The 20,177-nt window shown below is 38.7% G+C and overlaps 1 protein-coding gene across 5 annotated transcripts in view; it reads left to right on the top strand.

Annotated features, from left to right (window-relative positions):
• Positions 1–20,177, top strand: part of qkia (QKI, KH domain containing, RNA binding a) — a 132,210-nt gene that overhangs the window by 13,061 nt on the left and 98,972 nt on the right. For all 5 annotated transcript variants that reach the window (XR_010016312.1, XM_063035131.1, XM_063035132.1 and 2 more), the window contains exon 2: positions 19,105–19,247. Coding sequence is in view for 4 of the 5 variants with exons in the window: in XM_063035131.1 (XP_062891201.1) it covers positions 19,105–19,247 (143 nt within the window). In the remaining variant the exon portion in view is untranslated. The remainder of the gene's footprint in view (positions 1–19,104; positions 19,248–20,177) is intronic.

Genomic DNA, 20,177 nt, shown 5'->3' with positions numbered 1-20,177 from the left:
CCAGGACTTCTTCAAGGAGTGATGTCTCAAAAGGAGGCATTCATCATTAAGGACCCCCCCCCCCCCCCACCATCTGGATCATGCCTTGTTCTCATTGTTATCATCAGGATGGAGGTACAGAAGCTTGAAGGCACACACTCAACAATTCAAGAACAACTTCTTCTTCTCTTGCCATTTGATTTCTGAATGGATGTTGAGCCCATGAACGCTGTTTCACTTTTTGGTTTTGCATTACTTATTTGGGGTGTGTTTGTGTTTTTATTTATTTATATAAAATAAAACATAGTAATTCATGTTTTTTCTATTATGTATTGCATTGTGCTGCTGTTGCATAACAAATTTCATAACATATGCCAGTGATATTAATTCTGATTCTGATGTGTTTTGGATGTGAGGAGCTAGATTTTTATTTATTGTACTCAAGTACCATGATTTTTGTAAATGGGTAACTCCAAGAAAGATTTTTAGGAACCAGTTAGATTTTTGATTGTGTAGGTTTGGTATTTTTTTTCCACTTCCAGAACTTAAACTTAAATATAGAAGCCATTTGGCCCATTGAGTCCATTCTGGCTGTAGAGGAACTAATTGTCCATAAGTCCCATTGTCCCTTATTCTCATGTACTCCTGCAACTCATCTTCTCATGCCTGTTCATTTTGCTCCCTTGATTCTTTTTCCTATTAAAACCTGTTAAGGGTCAACATTCCACAGCCAATTAACTTACCCAGCTCGTGTTTGGAATTTGGGGCACCTGGAGCAACCAGAAGAAATGCATGTGGTTAACGAATGTTTGAAATATGCAAACATAGTGCCTGAGGACCGGATCAGCTTGGGTTCCTCCAGCTGTGAGACAGTAACGTTCACACTGCACCTGTGACGATAGTACTTGCATACCAGTTCACTACAGATGATGGGCATTTTCATCTGTAACCATCAGAAGCTAGGATAAATCATAGGGTGACTTTCATTTATTCTCTTGGAAGACTCTTGGAGTTAAAATTTATGACCTGGTCTTTTAGAGTTGAAATTGTTTACTGTAGTAATAGCTTAGAATAATAGCATTTAAGCTGTGTCAATAAAAATATTTTTAAAACCTACTTTAAACATATTAGATTTTGGATGAATGCACATTCTTAATGGGAAACCGCTTCATTTTGTGCATGCATATAGCTTAATATATTTTCTTTATTTTAAAGTAATAAAACCCTGAGGTCCATTTGTCTGAATTTATTCTGACTAAAAGTAATCAAATCCAAGATATTTTTAAATTTGGTTTTGTTTTTGTTCTTTTTTGGGGGTTCCTCTTAGGAGATGAATCTCAGGGTTTTATAAAATATGCGAAATTTTGAGAATAACTGTACTTTAACTTTTTCTAATCTTCCTTTTTCTAAATTGCAAAAATAAATTAGAATTCTGGTCTTGAAGTATTTGTGCAGTTGTCCTGACCAATTTCCTACAAAAATATTATACAAACTTTTTTTATGCACTTCAAGCAATTATATTAAGTCAGTTATTAACATTTTTTTCTAGAGATTGGTTTGTTTAGACAAAAGTCTGCAAAGTTATTCCAAATCTGCATGTTATGGATGTAAGGTTTGGGTGTTTGAGGTCAAAGTTTACAAGATTCTTTTGTAGTAGGTTGACTAATGTATTTTTGCGTTCTTCTGCATAAAACAATTACACAATGAATCAGTGTGCTAACAATCTTTTGTATAGTCTTTCATTGTTCATTGTATTTGATTTGCCTTCATAGATATGAAACTAATTAACTAATTCCCTATGCTGCCGTCACATACTCGGGTCTCCTCCATTTTCTATTTCTGACATTCTCTCTATTTCTTGCTATGAAGGCAGTACACCAATAGTTTCTCTTCCTCTTCTTATATTCTGGTGCATCCCTTCTCCATCCTTGTCCTCTTCTTCGTTTACATGCTGCCCCTTGATGTCGTCTTCAAAGCATGGAGTCAGCTTCCACATATGCTCATGGCTTTCCTCCCCCACCTGCTGTGGATTCCATAGCTGTTGTCACAGTCTGCAGTACCTTGGCTCATATTGGGTTTTGGGTAAGTTGTAAATTTATCCATCTTAATTTTGGTAAAACTGACACTGTTCTAAATCTTGCCAGCACTACGTTACTACATTCTTGGCCCGAAACGTCGACTACTTATTTCCCTCCACAGATGCTACCTGACCTGCTGAGTTCCTCTGGCATTTTGTGTGTTACTCTACATTACCATCATCAGAGATCCTCACTACCCAGGCCATGCTCTTTTCTCGTTGCTGCCATCAGGTAGAAGGTGCAAGAGTTTGCACCACCAGGTTCAAGAACAGTTACTACCCCTTGGGGGATAACTATACTCACTTACCTGTCCATTGAGATGTTCCCGCAACCAATGATCTCACTTTCAAGGATTCTTTATATCGCGTTATTTATTACTATTTATATTTGCACTTGTACAGTTTCTCTTCTGCATTCTGGTTGATCTTTCAATGATTCTGTTACAGTTACTATATAGAAGTGAGTATGCCTGCAGAAAATTGAATCTCAGGGTTGCATCTGGTGACATGTATGTACTTTGATATTAAAATTTACTTTGAACTACTATTCAGCTAGCATCTGAGCCTTGGCTGACAATGGTACTGCTGTACTTCACTGGGCTTTCTCCTTGGAACCTGATGAGTCTTATACCCGCAAACAACAAATTCCTCCTCAGTTGTGTTATTTACATTGATTACCATGAAATTTGAGTGACTGAATTGCCAAGTGTAGACTGAGATATCAGTCCTTGAGTTTTGATCCCACCATCTCATTCATATTTCATCGTTGCCTTCATCTCTGATCTTCAAATGATTGCTGCCTTATGCTTCTGACTTGTCAGTTCCTATTTCTACATTGGTAGCTGCTGATTTACATGTCGAACCTGCTTGTTAAAATGAAGTATTCTGCTTTCAAAGCCGTCTTGTTTTATTTGGTTTCTTTCCCTCATCAACATTATTTATTGCCCCTTTCTGTCAAGTGTGGTTTCTGCCAATTGTTGAGGTGTTCTTTGTTTGAGTGCTGTGTTGATGTGAGCATGGTTAGAGATGGAGCAGGGTTGAACTTTAATTGAGTAGCCCATAAACTGTTCTGATTGTCAAGGTTAGTTTTGACAGATGAATGCCAGTTGGGTGACTTTATCAGCAACTCTTCCATTGGCTTCTAGATAATCACTGAATTGTTATTTTCTTTTGCCCTTCCCTCCCACATAATCCAAAACAAATGCATGAAAGACATTCAGAGCAAGGACCTGTGCATTATGAACAGATGAGACAAAATGGTTGAAAAATCTTCCGTGATTATGGCTCATGGGCCAGTTCATAGTTGCGTACTGACTTTAAAACTGTTTATTGTTGTCACGTGTCTATTGCAGGTGTATGAAAGTACTTTGCGCTCCTTTATAAATGTCATTCCAAATGTTACATAATAAATTAATTTTGCAATGCAAAATTCAGATTTTTTTCCCAAGAATCAGGTTGTAATGCAAAGAAAATGAATTTTGTAATGTTTTCCTGCTGATTGTAGAGACTAGGTATTGAACTCCCTTTTGATCTTGTATTCCTCAATGTATTGCAAATCTAGTTTGAATATAAAACTATATTCTCATTGCCCCAAATTGACAGGGCATTCACTTGACAGGGTTTGCAAAATATATCGGCAAAGGAACTGAAGAAATGGTTGAAGTGACTTAAAAGAAACATTAAGCGGTTTAAGAAGCCAGGTTTCATACAAAGACATCTTCTTGAATAGTATGTTGTTGATTCATTTTTGGAATTAATCTTGACAGTCTTTCTGGTTGTTGCATCTAACTGGGATGGTGACACACTGAATTGATCTTCCTCTTAAGTTAAACATTGGTGTCTGTATTGCATCGGTGTTTCATATGCATACGTAATGATCCCAAGTGTAACAAAACTGACACACTTTTGCGGAACAAGGGGTAAATATGTACTCTAATTCAGTCTTGTATTGTGTTCAATCAATTCTGTAAGTCATCAAAATATTGGAAATGTTTGATCCGTTATCTGTTGAGTAGCAACTACCGTTTAGGCTCTTACTATTTCATCCGATCCAAAAGCTTTAACAATAGGTTTTTCGGTTAGGGAAAGAAAGTGTAAAGGGAGGTCAGAACAAGGTCTGCCTAGCATGGATAGCAGTTTGAAAGAAATAAGTACTGGTGGTAATACTGGCTGCAAAACTCCAATGTTCCTTAAAGAACAAAAACAGGCCTAGCCTGCCCCCTCCCTCTTCTGTTCCCTACTCTGGCTTTTTGCCTCTTCTCACCTGCCTATCACCTCCTCCTTGGCCCCCTCCTTTCCTTTCTTCAATGATTCACTCTCCTGTTCTGTCAGATCCCTTCCTGTACAGCCCTTTACCTTTCCCATCTACCTGGCTTCACTTGTCACCTTCCAGGTAGCCTTTTTCCCCTCCCACCTTTTTATTCTGGCATCTTCCTTTCTCCTTTCCACTCCTGAAGAAGGGTCTTGGCCTGAAGTGTCGGCTATTTATCCTATTTGCATAGATGCTGCCTGACCTTCTGAGTTCCTCCAGCATTTTGTCTGTTGCATTGGATTTCTAGCATCTACAGAATTTCATGTGTTTACAATTTTACCTATTCCAAATTTTACCTCATTTTTATGGCCTGCATTTATCTTTTTTTCCCTTGGCAAATTGAAATGTTCATTTCTGACTTCCCATTTCTCTCAAGTGCACTTATCCTAAAATTCCAATGTTTTTACATGCTTTCCATATTTTCAGCATCTGCTTTTTTTGGTTCTGATAGTGATTGAGCTCCTTATTCAGTATGCTAAATGTAATCCATATGAATTCCTCAGGTTAATATTGATGTTAATGTAGTAGGTTAAGCAAGACTTGTGCAGAGGAATAAAATTTCAGTCGGCCTCAAGCTGTAATAAATAGGTTTGAAGCAAGTGCAGTGAAGAGGGTGTGTTTGGTGTCGGGGTGGGAAAAGAAACTAAGTGATGATAGGATACATTGTCCAAAAAAAAATGTCAAATAACATGGCCAGTTAATCGCCCTTTTACCAGTATCATTTGTATGTGTGTGTGAAAGCCTTTGCTCTTGTGGTTAGACTTGTATACATCTTGGTCTGGATATTCTGGAATACGGTTATTAGTACTGTAGGCTATGTGCACATATGCATGCCGATAGGTTTTTCACAGCTTTTGTACACTAATTGAAGATGAGATATTTTTTAATTTGGCATTTTGGCAACACAGTTGTTGCTATAGTAATTAGATGTTTGGATTTCTGTAATTATGTTCATATTAAATTTTAAAATTTATAAATGTTCAGTTGTAGTATTCTGTAGTGGGACTTGCTGTGAAATTTAACATGCGTACTTTGACTTCAATTTACTATGTCATAAAGTTTGAGAAGGTAACAATCCCAGGGTGGAGTAATGACTAATAGATAACAATTTTTCCAGTGAGGAGTATCATTACATAAGCAGTATAACTGACTTGGAGGAAGGAAAGTAGTTATTGGTTCTGAGTAAACTGGCAAATGGTCTCTTTTTCTTTTCAAACAATCCCGCGCCCCCCCCCCCCCCCGGGATTCTAACAACTATGGATTTTAGGTCAGTATGGATGTATGTGTTTGATAGCAATATATGGAATATTGTTACTGAAGAGGCTTTTTTTTATTTTCCAGCATGTAAAGTTAATGCTTATGTTCCACCCTTGTGCATTAAAAACTGTGCTAAGGAACTTGACATGCATGTGGTCACTGATAGTTTTAGGGTCCTGGTGAAGGGAAATGTTCAAATGAAGTAGAGACAACGATAATTTCTTGAACACTGTTAATGTCTGGTAGGAGAAGAAATCTCAGGTAATTCTTTAGATTTGACTGAACATGAAAAAAGAACTGAATGATTGCATTTCCATCCAGCTGGGTTGTTTGAGAGATGGTGTCCGGTCAGTTATTGTTAATGCTATTGGTGGGTCAAGAAGGCAGATGTTCAATATGGAGCTTCTAAGTTTTCAAGATACTGCAGAGGCAGGAACCTGGAGCTACTCAGTGTCAAGCAGCATCTATGAGAGAGGGGGATAAGAGAAGGAGTTGTCAATATTTCATGTGGAGACCATGTAACAGAGCTGGAAGTGCAGGGAGAATATGGGCAGTATTGATGAGAGGTTCATTGGTGAAGGAGGCTGGGCAAAACAAACCAGAGGTAGAATTGGGAAATGGGCAAGGTGGATGATTGACAGAAGCAGACAAGGAAAGTGTAAGTGGCAGATGGAGCCACGTGGTGGGAATGGAGAATCCAGGTGGGAGCAGGCTGCTTGGAGGCTGATAAATGGGAAGACAAAAGCTTGGTGTCTGATAAATGCAGAATGTTGAGAGAAATTGTTAGTAAACCATACTGAGTAAAGTTTGAGTTATCAGGAGAGGCCTGATAGGCCGGGACCTTTTTACACTTGGAGTATAGGAGGTTGAGGTGAGACCTTGGAGGTACATAAAAATAATAAGAGGTGTAGGTAACGTGGATGGACACAATCTTTCTCTCAGTATACAAATCACAACAGTATAAAGATCTGGGTTTGAGTATAAAGAAGGCCCTTAGGTTCAAATGGAACCTAAGGGTCATCTTTTCTGAAGATGGTTGGTACTTGGAGCAAGCTGCCACAGAAAGCTGAAGATGCAGGTGCAGTAAAAACCATTTGGACTGGTGTGTGTGTAGAAAAATCCTTGAATATTAGGTCCAAAACAGACAAATTGAACTAGCTCTGCTAGACATTTCATTTGGCATTAATGTTGGGCTAAAACTGTCCCTTCCCAAGCTGTGTAACAATACTTATGAATCCCAAGCTCCCACAGGGACAGGAAAGATGAGAATAATTCTTGGGTTCAGGAATTTTGGCTACAAGGTTAGTCTGGCAAAACTGAGGTTCATCAAAGTAGAAGAAGCCTTAATAGAGCCAAACAAGATAAAATTCAGAAGATTTTTAAAAAAATAGCGCTTTCCAAATTGCAGTTGGTTTAAAAAAAAATCTAGATTGCAAGGGTTAAAGTTAACAGCAGAAGATCAAAAAGGGATTGAATTTTTTTTGAACATGTTATCCGCACCTTGTTGCGTATCAATTGTATCTTTCGGAAGGGAATTTGAGAGAAAATAATTCTCAGGATTATTGTACTGAGTCGAGTGGAGGTGGGAAATCGCTCACAGGTTTGATATACAAGAAGCCACGCTGTCTCAAACAATGCGTAGTGATAATTTTGACAGGATAGGTTTTGGGTGGGGGGGGGAGGAAATGTGGGGCAGATGAATTACCTTCATTTCAACCATATGGCAACACTACCAGTAACTTTGCTGCTTTCAGTTCAGTGGAGGGATTCAGAGAAGCTCTGGGTCTGATTGTGAGTTCTGACAGTCTTTACGGTAAGGTTAAACTGGCATTCTCAAACCTCTGAGTATTCAGTGGTTTATTGATTGAAAATTATGCTGAATATAGGCAAGTTGTAGAGATATACAAATTACAAATGTTTTTTTCCCCCAGAAAGGAGCCAGTGAATTGAGATTTTCCTTATCAGAAGAATATTCAGTATCTTTAAGCTGATATTCAGCTAGAACAGGGGTGATTGACTACAAATCTCATCAGGTGCAAAGCTGAAAACCTTTTATCCCTTTTTCCTGATGCTTAATATTTGTGTGTGTGCATATTATCATCAAGTAGTGATATTGAAAGCATACAAGTTAAACATCTGTTCATTTTGTCCATACTGGGAACCATCAACAAATATCATTTTTGTAATATGCGCCCTTTGGTAATGGTGAAATAATGTGGATTTTTTTTGCTTTACAGTGTAAAAATCATTTTTTGCACGTAGCCCAATTAGACTCAGCTTTTGCAATGAACTGTTAAGTTTCTTGTTAAATACTGACATATGCAATATTATCAGAACTGAGAGTCTGGATTCTACTTATTTCCATGCACAACATGCCTTGATTTTTTTCTTGGTATTTCTGGATCCAGATTTGATGGTAAATGTTTAGCTTGGCGTGAGCAGAATTGTTTGGGTTTCTTCTCTCTCAGTTCATAGCTAATGGAAAAGGCAAGATACTTTGTGGTTGTGTCTGGGCTATGTTTTGAACTCTTATAAAAGGTAACACCCAGAATTTAAAAATGGTATGAAGAGCTATGGGACTAGACTGATTAATAGTTTGGCATGAACTAAATGGGCCAAAGAGGTCTTTCTGTGTTGTAGTGTTCTATGAATATGGCTGAAAATAAAATAGCCACTTTTGGTCAACATTGGCAATTCTGGGATTAGGTTCATGGCTCAATGGCGCAAAAGTTAGCACTACTACCTAAGCACCAATGACTCAGGTTTGACCGTGAGCTTGGATGCTGGCTCTGTGGAATTTGCACATTCTTTGACCACGTATTGGTGGCAGCTGCAAATTACCTATTAATATAACACTAATGGCAACCAGAATCAGGGCATTGATGGAAAAGGTATAGGTATGCAGGAAATGAAGAGAAAGGAAAAGGGTCTTCGGGTCTTCAATGCATTATCAATGCCTGATTTGTGGACGTCCCATATATGTGAGCATTTGGGTGGTTGGGGATGGATTTGTTAACTGCTGCAGTTATGTTTTGCTGAATGGGGAGTAGGGAATTTCCTACCCCACCCAGTGCTGCAACTAATCAGGGCTGGGTGGAGCTGAGCAGACTGAATTGTTCACTGAGTCCAGCTGTAGTGGCCTCTCTTCCCATACCCGCTTGGTCTCCAATCAGTTGCTTCTCTCATACTCACCCACTTCTTTTTGTGTTCATTTCTAACTTGTGGAAGTACTGTGTTACTAGGAGTTCTCAGGAACATTCCCTGTAATAGGATTACTTAGAACATGGACTGAGTGGGATGGATGCCTGCTTTCTGCCGTTACAAAATAAGTTAATTATTGGAAAATGTGCACTGCACTGCACTAATAAATGCTATTGCTGCAGAAAGTGAAAAGAGCGTGTTGGACTTGCTGAGGTCACAGCTGTGGGAACAGAAACCGCTAACACTCCAGGTCAAAGACTTCGCCAGGCTGGGAGGGAGACAATGGAAGCTTAAATTACAGGGAGGGGGAGGTATCTCTGGAGTAAATCCATGGTGACCTTGGGGTATAGGTTTATCTGAAGCTTTCATTTCTTCCCAGTTCTGACAAAGGGTTTGATCTGAAATTTCAGCTGTTTTTGCTGCTGACTTGAGTGTTTCCAGCACTTTTTTGTTTAGATTTCCAGCATTTTTGATTTTTCACTTTTTTGGATCTTCACTCTGCTTTTGTAAATGTTGGAAAAACATTGAGCATTACCTATTGAATTGCGGGCGTGTCTGTATGAGTTCATAGAAGATGTTTTTCATGTAGGCTACCTCTCTTCAACAGAATAGAATAACTAATTCGTGGTCCTTGAGAATTCAACTGTCATTGGAAAAACCGGCATATGGTATTCCGCAATTCTCGTGCACCAAGATTTGTTATCTTCCCTGGTCATAATAAGTTGGAACTTGCCCAATGAAGATAATCACTGATTGTGTTTACTTCTGGGAGCTTTAGAAATATTTGGGCAGAAATGTTAACTGAATTTGTTGCATATAGTGCAATCAAAAAGGAATCTTTAAAAGTGTGAAATAAACTTCGTGTTTCTGTGCAAAATTTGGTCAAATAGCCACAGGTATAATTTAGTTCTGAATAGAAGTTCTGTGTTTTATTCATGGCCTTTGTTGTAACTGGCTGTGACTTTCTGCAATCAATGACAAGATTGCTCGTCCATTGGAGGGTTTGAGGTGAAAATGTAGCTGAAGATTATTTGAAAAGGAGCACATTTTAATTCATTTAAACTACAGATGCAGAGTATGGCAAAGAATCAGTTTATTGCGAATGTGTGAAACATAACAGAATTGATTGTGGTTAGGAGCTGAGCATAAAACACAGGACAATAGTGTAGCAGACAACACAATAGCAAACACGAGGAAATCTGCAGATGCTGAAATTTCAAGCAACACACATCAAAGTTGCTGGTGAACGCAGCAGGCCAGGCAGCATCTCTAGGAAGAGGTACAGTCAACGTTTTGGGCCGAGACCCTTCGTCAGGACAAACTGAAAGAAGAGCTAGTAAGAGACTTGAAAGTGGGAGGGGGAGATCTAAAATGATAGGAGAAGACAGGAGGGGGAGGGATGGAGCCAAGATATATATAAAAAAACGGATGGGGTACGAGGGGGAGGTGGGGCATTAACGGAAGTTAGAGAAGTCATTGTTCATGCCATCAGGTTGGAGGCTACCCAGACGGAATATAAGGTGGTGTTCCTCCAACCTGAGTGTGGCTTCATCTAGAGGAGGCCGTGGATAGACATATCAGAATGGGAATGGGATGTGGAATTAAAATGTGTGACCACTGGGAGATACTGCTTTCTCTGGCGGGCAGAGCAATCCTGAAATAGCAACCAGCAATTTACAAGACAATAGTGCAAACAGCCAGGAGCAATCAACAATTAGCATAAATGTCAATAATCAAACTGGAATGTGAGCGCATGAACAAATGCAATTACTATCACCGGAACAAGGTGAGCAAGAAAGACCATTTAACAGATGTTGTGCAAGGACAGTTAGGGTATTACATGTGAGTCAGTTTTATTGAGAAGCTGGACAGTTATAGGAAAAAAAGCTTTGGAGATTACATGTAGCTTTGGTGGTAACGGACTTGTAGCAGCTCCCTGGACTTGCAGAAGAAGGAGGTGGCGGGAAAGCAATGAGTAATAGAGGTGGTCACAAACTCCACTGATGGCTGAGTAAAAATTTAACAGTATACACTCTGAAATGTAAGTTTCCTTAACTAGTGTAGGAAGAACGGTCTCTGCTGGTCTTTCCTAGGGATGAGTGCTATCCTACTTCAGTGGTAGTCCCTGGGAATATGACTACCACAGACCATAGCCTGACCATATTTCCATGGGAGTTGTTTGCAGAAGACAATCTTCATTTCCACTGTCCTGATAGCATTCAGCTCCAAGTTGTTACAAGCACACCATGCTGTAAGAAGGTTTACTATCCTTTGAGAGCAGGTCACATTATTAGAGATGAGACCAACTACAGTCATGTCATCTGCAAACTTCAGGATTTTAATGGATTTGTTTGTGGAGGTACAGTCATTTGTATAAAGTGAGAACAGGAGGGGTAAAAAAACAGTCAATGTGCCTGTAGACATTAGATTGGACAAGTAGGAGCTCAGCCTTGCAAAGCTGCTTCCTTCCTGTCAGCGGATTACAAACTTCCTGGCATACTGTAGGGGACAGCTAGTTGTAGGAGAGCACCATCTATTTCCTCTTGCATGTTTGGAAGTAAATTGTAGACCCCTAAGTCTTGATAGATGTAACTGTACATGCACTGCAGGTTAAACATGCCTGATTCAATCTATTCAAATATTGAAATTAGTCTCATTTTCTATTTCAGTCATCTTGGATGTAAGAAAACATTTTAAAGTAGATTTAATCCTAATTACTAGATTGTTTGAATGTTTACATAAAGCAACAGTATTTTTCAGGCCTCTAAATATTTTACAAAGGATAAAATTGTGAACCCTATGGGTTCACTTCTGTGGTTGTATGGTTTTCGCTTGTATTGAGAACATCAGGTGCATAAAGAAGTAACCTTGCACTCTCGCCCACTCCATCAGATGTCTTCTGTCCCATCTGGTTCCACTCACCAGATATCTCAGGCTACACAAATTGTGGTGAAGTAAGTTGTCCTCAAGTCTCAGGCAACTGCTGAAGGGTTATTATTGTGGGGCTTTGGTCTTGGGCATTGATAGACCATAAAAACCGATCATGAAATTCGTAGAAGTTACATCATTTGTCACTTTTACTGTTGATTGAAAACAGGCAGAGAAAGTTTTCATTTTATTTTAGCAGAACCTAGCCTCTCCCTCTCTTCTCTTTCCACCCCCCCTCCTCCCACTCTGACTTGTTGAGTTTAAGGATGACGAAAGGATTTAGATCCTGCAGATGACCTCTGATTCATACTTGTACAATGTAATAGTATAGCTGGGCAAGTTGAAACATACCGATGTCATCTCTGCAGTTTGATGGTTCTGTATAGACCTACTGGATAGCTGTCAGTGCAGTCCAGCCTTTTCCCAGTGGGGACATTAGGGAGCTATTATTGAAGACTGGTTAGATTTGTCTCTAGGCTGGTTTGAGGTGTCTATGATGGAGCATTCGCTTTGTATATGAATGTTTTTCAGTCAAGGCTTCAGATATCATATTAGTCAACATCCATGCTTCTGAGCTGTTTCTGATGACTCTACCTCTATTCTTATCACTGTATTTTTTCTGCTCTTTTCTCCCTAGCAAATCTAACTTCTATTTTTCTGGACCGCTTTTATTGTTGTAGTGTATAGCGTCTTATTTCCCTTTGGGAAATGAATCCTTGTTGGGTTTATTAATGACTCTTGCACTTAGTGGTGAGTCCTCGTTTTATACGTCAATGCATTGCATCAGCTTTATCGAGACCGTTAATCAGCCTCTTCAACCCTTGGCGCTTTAAGTCACAGTTGATTGTCCTTTGTGGGTATTTGTGTCTTCTGTCTTCCCTGTTGCATGGGGGTGTACTCATCATCTGGTTTAATAACTAGTCTGGTTTTTGGTTTTAACCAGCTAGATTACATTCTATTCTCAGTGTTCACAATTAATGCCTACTGTATTATAGAGGGTTTAAAATTGTATCACGATATGCAGTAGACTAATCAAACAAGATGTAACCTTCCCAGAAATTCTAGTAATGTTCCTCTACTTAAAAAATTTAATCATGAACAGCAGGAGGGGCTTGTGTTTTCTAGCTAATTTTAATAAGCAATAAGTATTGGAGAAATTGCTATATTCCTTCAAAATAAGGGTTGTGTAAGTGTTTAAAATCTTCACAAATTAAGGTGGATGATTAAATTTGCCACTTGTGTTTTAAGACCGATTTCATTTTGCCAGCAGAAATTTCACCATGCTGCAACAGCAGTGACATTTGCTGCTTTGTTCTGAAGCATTTAATGCTGGCAGTGGAAATGGGAGAACTGGCAGGTGGTGTTCATACAAAGATGTGTTTTGAGACATTCTCCCCCCCAACCCCCCCAAAAAAAGAGAGGTAGTTGTGGTAGGTGAGGATAACTTCAAATCAGCTATGTTCCAAGAGATGCACTTTTAATCTTGTCAAACTAATCCTTACTAATTGATTTGGGCTTTTACTAGTTACCTTGTATCCATTTGACTTGCAACTAATTTTTTTGTATAATTCTATTTTCTTGTTTTCACTGCATTTTTGCTTTCAGCACAGTCCTAGTTGGAAATGCCATTTCAAAGTTCAAAGTAAATTTATTATTGAAGTACATAGATATACAACTATATGTCTGCAAGAAAAGAGATCTGAATTTGTTTTTTTTGCGACGTACTTAGTAAATCCAATAACTATAATAGAATCAAAGAAAGGCTGCTCCCTACAGGGCAGACATCCAGTGTGCGAAAGGGAACAAATTGAGGAAAGAAAAAAAAGTAAGCAATAAACATTAAACATTAAACAGAGTCCTTGAAATAGGTTCTGGGAACAATTGAGTGTTGGGTGTTTGAGTTATCTATCCCTTTTGGTTCCAGAGCCAGATGAGAGGTAAATAACTGTTCCTGAATCTGGTGGTGTGGCTCCTGAGGCTCTTGTACTGCCTTCCTGATGGCAGCAGCGAAAAGGGAGCATGACCTGGGTGGGGGTCCCTGATGATGGACGCTGCTTTCCTGTGGCATGCTCTGTACAGATGATCTCAATGGCAGGGAGGGGGTTTACCTGTGATGGACTGGGCTGTACGATTTTTGTAGGATTTTCAGTTCAAGGTCATTGGTGTTTCCATACCAGACTTTGATGCAGGCAGTCAATATACTCTGCACCACACATCTATAAAAGTGTCAGTGTTTTAGATGTCATGCCCGATCTTTGTAAACTTCTTAGGAAGTAGAGATGCTGCTATGCTTTTGTAATTGTGCTTGCATGCTGGGCCAGACAAGTCCTCTGAAATAATAGCACCTAGGAATTTAAAGCTGCCTTAAAGCTCTAATTCAGTTGAATTGAATGATCTTTATTGTGATTATGCATAGGTACAATGAAACTCTGTTTGGCTTCCTCTCAGGCAATTAAATAAAGTGGTAGATAAAAACAAGACAGTAATAGAAAAACAGTATTAAATAGATAAGTAGCAGAAAATTTCTCCGATGGCTCATGGATGTTGGGTTTCCTCCTCTTGAAGTCAGTAATCAGCTCCTGATTATATTAATCCAAGATGCTTTGCTGCTTTAACTACAAAAATAAAAGCTAATTGCAGGAAATAGTCTGGAAAAATGGGTAACAATTATAAATGCTTTTCTGAAGCATGATATCTGGAAGTATTGTCAAAACTATGCCTTTTAAAGATAGCATAGCATTGATGAAAGTGACAATATGGACAGCTGATAAAGCACTAAGTGCAGTTTAAAAACCAGCTATTTTAAATGCTGTAGGTTATATTTTGTAAAGTCTTAAGGTTCATCTTTGCCGATGGGTAATACTACATACCCAAATTTTCTTTTGTGCTGGCTGAAAGCTGGCCATAATGTTAGGTTTAGTCCATTAGCCAAAATCCTGCTGAGCAACATCTGAACATGGGATCTGTAAGGAGTATTGTGCCTTCTATGCTGTCTGGAAATGTGCATGTTTCTGCACGAAGTACCCTGGTTGTGCCCTGGCATGCATTTACACCTAATATTTATACTCGTGGTTCTCTCACATCTATTTAAGAATGTGCGGGAAAATATCTGTCCTTAAATGAGGATATAGAAAAACGTAAAAAGCAACTGATCAGTCACTAGTCTGTAGTGATTAATTTGGCTTGCAGCATTGGTGTTCGTCTTTGCAGTTTATTTAGTAACCTTGGCAATTGTATTGCAGTGGTCAGGTGCATCTTTCGTCCAGTCATTCAGTGAAAATATTGTGCTAGTGGATGGGTTAAGCCGCTAAGTGCTTATGTGTCCTTTCAGTAGACTGGCGCAGTCTGTTGAAGCTATTTCTGTGACCAGGAATGCTGCAGAGTTATCAGGATAAAATAATTTCAGTGCATTGCCTCGAAGTATGAATAAGGCACATGAAATTACAGGTCAATTATAAGGGAGTAGAAAATGTCAGAAGGTGCTTTGCCAGATTCCTAATTTAGTACAGTTACTAGTGCCAGTCATACTTGATAGGGCAAAATTATCTTTGAAGACCCTTCATCACAAAATGCCAATGTCTCCTTTCTCTCTGCAGATGATGTTCCAGTTACGTATGTACCCAGTGATTTCTGTGCCTATTTTAGATTGGTGGAATTTGAAGCGCTTGTTGTTCTGAAATACTTCTGGGGGGTCAGTAAAGCTACTTTGATATCGACCTTGAAGGGGTGCCTGCACCACTGATTCCTGGCATACTGGCTTCCCCGACAGCTGTCTTGATGCATCTGGAAAAAAATTACATTGCAATCGCTTCTAGCGGCACGATTCATGCATCAAGAACTGGCTGCATAAATATGCTAACAGCCCAATAGGGGCTGCTAATAAGGCTCCCCCACCCCTTGTTTTATTTGCCCTTTCCACAGACAATGTCTTGCATAATTTAATCAATGTAAGCTAGTTGTTGAATTTACGTACTTCATAAAGGAGTTGAGGGTTTCGTGTTCAGTCATGTCGTGTGCACTGGGGAAGGCCTTTTCCTTTTGATTTATTTTATAGACTTACAATTGGCTGGTGCTGTCTCCTGTCTGTTTTTCATTGCAACTCCCTGGTTTGGTTTTGGGCTTATCCATTAATATTGGATATGAAGATGTGTTAACCTTTAAAATAGTTTTTTTGTTTACATCATAAGAATTAATCAAATTTATTTGTTGGGCTAGAGAAAGCTAAAAAGATTGAGGGAGAATGTGTGTACTTTTGTGTTGAAATTGACAGAAGTGATTTGTATACTTCAGCCTCATTGTATTTGTGATTTCCATAAAACTAAAGATGTGCATTTTTCCAGTTATGCAAAGCCATTTCTAATTGTCAGCTTGTTTACTAATGAAGTAGCTGAAAGCCAATTTTTTGAATCTTGTTTTCTATATTCAAAATTGGTTGTCATGAAATAAGTGTGCTTATAGCAAGGCTGTGTGTATTTATAAACGAGAGCCTGGCTGGCTTTAAAGTACATTGTTTTAGTGGGTTAAAATCTGTTCCAGTCAATAAACTTCTGCTACGTCGCTTCCAAAGCATTTCATGTAAACCACTGATAAATTCTGATCACTGTGCTCCATAAATGGAGTGTGGCTTTAGCAAAGGTGGTCAGAAGAGGAAGTGTCGGTGAAATGGTGCTTTAAATAAACCTTTGCTTGAAAGTTGGTTTCTTGAAATAAGACAGCCTGAACCACTCTGTAATTATTGTCAATTTCAGCCTAGCATTCTGGTGACAAAATTCATGCATACTTGATAGTTTTAATAATGGAGGAGGCAACTTCCAATGAACAAATTCAAGCATATGTAAAGATTAAAATTGATTTACTCATTAATTTGGATATATTATAGTTAAGATTGACAACATAATGAGATATTCCGATCTAGAATTTGTATTTAATTGAAGGAATACGATCAATAGCTCTGTCTCCAATGACGTTCATGAAAACTGCTTCATGCACTATCTTTAATGACTACAACAGCATACATACTTCACTACTTGTGAAATGTAGTTGGTGTTATGTTGAAATTGAGGCGGCCAGTTTGCAAACAGGAAGATCTTACAAAAGCAACGTGAAAATAACTAGGGTTATTTATTTTGGGCAGCTAGTATTGATTAGGGATAAAGGAGAGCTTCAGAATCACTTTTGACTGTGGGAGGAAAAAGGAGCACCCAGAGATTGAAGGCTGTTTTACCTGAAACAGATTTGATGAAATCTCTGTACATCTTCTAAAGGTTGCCAGAAATGCAAAGCAACAGAAAGACAGTACTTTGTGTAAAATTATTGAAAAATTTCAGTTTTAGCTCAGTTATTCTGTTGTTTGGCTTTCAAATATTGTTTAGTTCCAACCTATTTAAGAAATTACTGTTAGATTTAAATGCAACTTTAATGCGTGGACAGACATGGCATCAAAGGAATACAGTGGTTTATATCAAGGCCTGGAGACAAAACTTCAGGTTATTGAGAAGAAAAACTTATTTATTTGAGATACAACCCTTTGAGCCATGCTGCCCAGCAATCCCTGATTTAACTCTTGCCTAATCATGGGTTATTTCACATAACCTACTAACCGTTACAGCTTTGTACTGTGGGAGGAAGTCGGAGCACCCAGAGGAAGTCTGTCCAGTCACGGAAAAAATGTACAGGCAGCGACAGGAGTTGAGCCCAGGTTGTCGGTACTGTTAAGCGTTATGCTAACCACTGCACTATTGAGCCGCTTTTCTTGTTGGTGATGTTTAGACTGGTTTGAAAATAAGATTTTCATAGTCGTTTCAAAACTGAGTAACTCAGTTCTTGTTGAGCATTGAAGAACTGAGCTTAACAGTGCAACAGCTATCCCTGTTTTAATAATTGTTTGTCATGTTAGATATTCTGGTTTAGTGTTGCATTTCTGATATGGATAGTAGATGTGTTGCTGTGTAATAGAGATCCCCGTGCTTCTAAGCAGATATGGAAATGTAATGCTAGTTGGGTAATCAATTTTATATTGCATTTTATACTCATTAAGCTAGATTAAAATGGTTCATTTTAATGTAAATGTTGCTTTTATTGAATATATATATTCAATAAAATGTTTAGTTTATAATGAACAATTTCCTAAATTAAATACCCTTTTTGTTTACTTAAGCCCTTCACCCCTACTGGGGTATAGGTTGCCAGCAGCAGCTCACCAGAGTCCTCTGTCCTGGGCCGATCATCGACCCTGTCGCTTCCGTCTTTTAATTTCCTTATGTGGAATGCAGTTGTAGTTTCTGTCATGCATGTTGGTATTATGTTTGCATTGGTACGGGATCCACAGTCCTGAATGCCCAAGCTGTTGATTCTGGCTAGTGTTCGAGATTCAGAGTTCTGCAGATTTGGTTCCAGCACTGCTTTTCTATAGATAGCTGTTTGTGCTGCAAATTGAAACTAATGTTGAAGATCTGGAATAAAGGCAGGCAGAATTTGTGGAGAGGGACAAAGGGTAATGTTTTGGCTTGATGATTGGTCATTTGAACTTTAGTGATCTCCTAAAGGAGTTTTGATATCTAAACCCACTGGTTTAGGTACCCTGAAAAGCAGGCAGAATTTAAGTTTACCAGAACTATTGAATGTCTGGTGACAAAATGAACAAAGTACAAGGATTTGCACGATTCTTTAATGACTCAAGGCAGATTTCAATTATCGAACATTAGTGGCACTTTTAGAGTGGGTTGATTTTTTAAAATTTTGCCTAGTGCATTTGACAGTGTTCCATTGACCTTTGTCATGGGTATCCAATCCCAACTAAAAATTTGTTTCACTTTGATACTTATAGCCATAGAGAAGTACAGCATTGAAGCAAGCCCTTCAGCCCATCTGGTCAGTACTGAACTATGTTAAACTGCCTACTCCCATCGATCTGCACCAGGACCATAGCCCTCCATACCCCTACTATCCATGTACCTACCCAAATGTCCCCTAAACATTAAAATCGAACTCATATGCACCACTTGTGCTGTCAACTCGTTCCGCACTCGTGGCTCTCTGAGTGAAGAAGTTTTTTCTCAAATAGAGTATAAGATGTCGACCATTTTTGCCCCCTTTTCAGGATTCTACTGCTTTCGTTCCCCCCTCGGAACCCTCCCCCACCCCGTTTACTTCCAGAGACGCAATGATAGAAAAGGATTGGGAGCCGCAAGAACATAATATTTCAGAACAGACTGTTTCTAAGAATAAGTAGACCATGGTGTATTGTGAAGTTAAAATTTGTTTTAAATGGCTGATAGTTATTGTCTATGAACAGTTGCATTAAAGCTAAGTTCTCCTGTAGCTGAATTTTATTTTTGTTTTGTTTGTGCAGAAATAAGCAGAGTGCGAAAGGACATGTATACAGATACGATGAATGGCCTTGTTGACAAGCTGCCAATGGACCTACCAGAACCCATAGGACCTATTATGCAGTTACAAGAGAAACTATTTGTGCCTGTGAAAGAATATCCAGATGTAAGTAAAAATGTTTTTTTGTGAAATTGATAATAGAAACTTAGGTTTTCAATAGTGCTACCTGATTTCAATCTCAAGTAGAAAAATAAATAAGTTACTCTTGTCTACTTTTAATTGCCACATTTTAAAAGGATATGATTTTGAAGTCTATAGCAACACAAAGGCTGGAGGAACTGAAGTCAGGCAGCATCTACAGAAATGAAACAGTTGATGTTTTGGGCTAAGACCCTTCTTTAGGACTGGCTATGTTGGAAGAAGATGAGTTTGAGCAATTTGCATTACAAGGATAGTATCGGGGTGACTGGGTCAGAAGTGGATTTGTATATTGAGGGAAACTTCATGAAGCATTAATGGACCCAGAAGAAAAGCATCACCAGGAACCTTAGAGGGGTTAATAACAAACTTCTGGGGTAGCACAGTGCCGTAGCGGTTAGCGTAATTTTACAGCACAAGTGACCTGGGTTCCGTTCCCGCCACTGTCCGTGATTGTACATTCTCCCTGTGACCACATAGGTTTCCCCATGGCGCTCCAATGTTCTCCCACATGTCAATAACTTTTTGGTTAGTATGTTAATTGGTCACTGGGGTGTAATTGGACTGAGTAGGCTTATTGGGCTGGAAAAGCCTGTATCGTGCTGTATTTCTAAAGGGAAAAAACTGGAAAATAGGTGAAGACTAGGGGATTTGATATTCAGCTAGTAGTCTAAAAGGTGTAGGACAGATTCATTAAGATAATAGTTGTCAAAGTTAGAGGATGTTTACATCTGAAGACCAGAGAAAATTGTTTCATTGAAATAACACTTTTAAAATGTTAGGGCTGTGAGTGTTTCTAAAAAGTAAATTCTTAAGGATTAGTTATGCATTGAATTTAATATTGAAATGACATTTATTCAATTGTGAATTAATCAATTATGTATTAATGTGATGCTA

This window comes from Mobula hypostoma, chromosome 28 (genome assembly GCF_963921235.1).
Source record: "Mobula hypostoma chromosome 28, sMobHyp1.1, whole genome shotgun sequence".
In the NCBI taxonomy this organism is placed as follows: domain Eukaryota; kingdom Metazoa; phylum Chordata; class Chondrichthyes; order Myliobatiformes; family Myliobatidae; genus Mobula; species Mobula hypostoma.
Note: the sequence above shows the minus strand (reverse complement) of the source record. Positions and strands in the feature narration are given on the sequence as shown.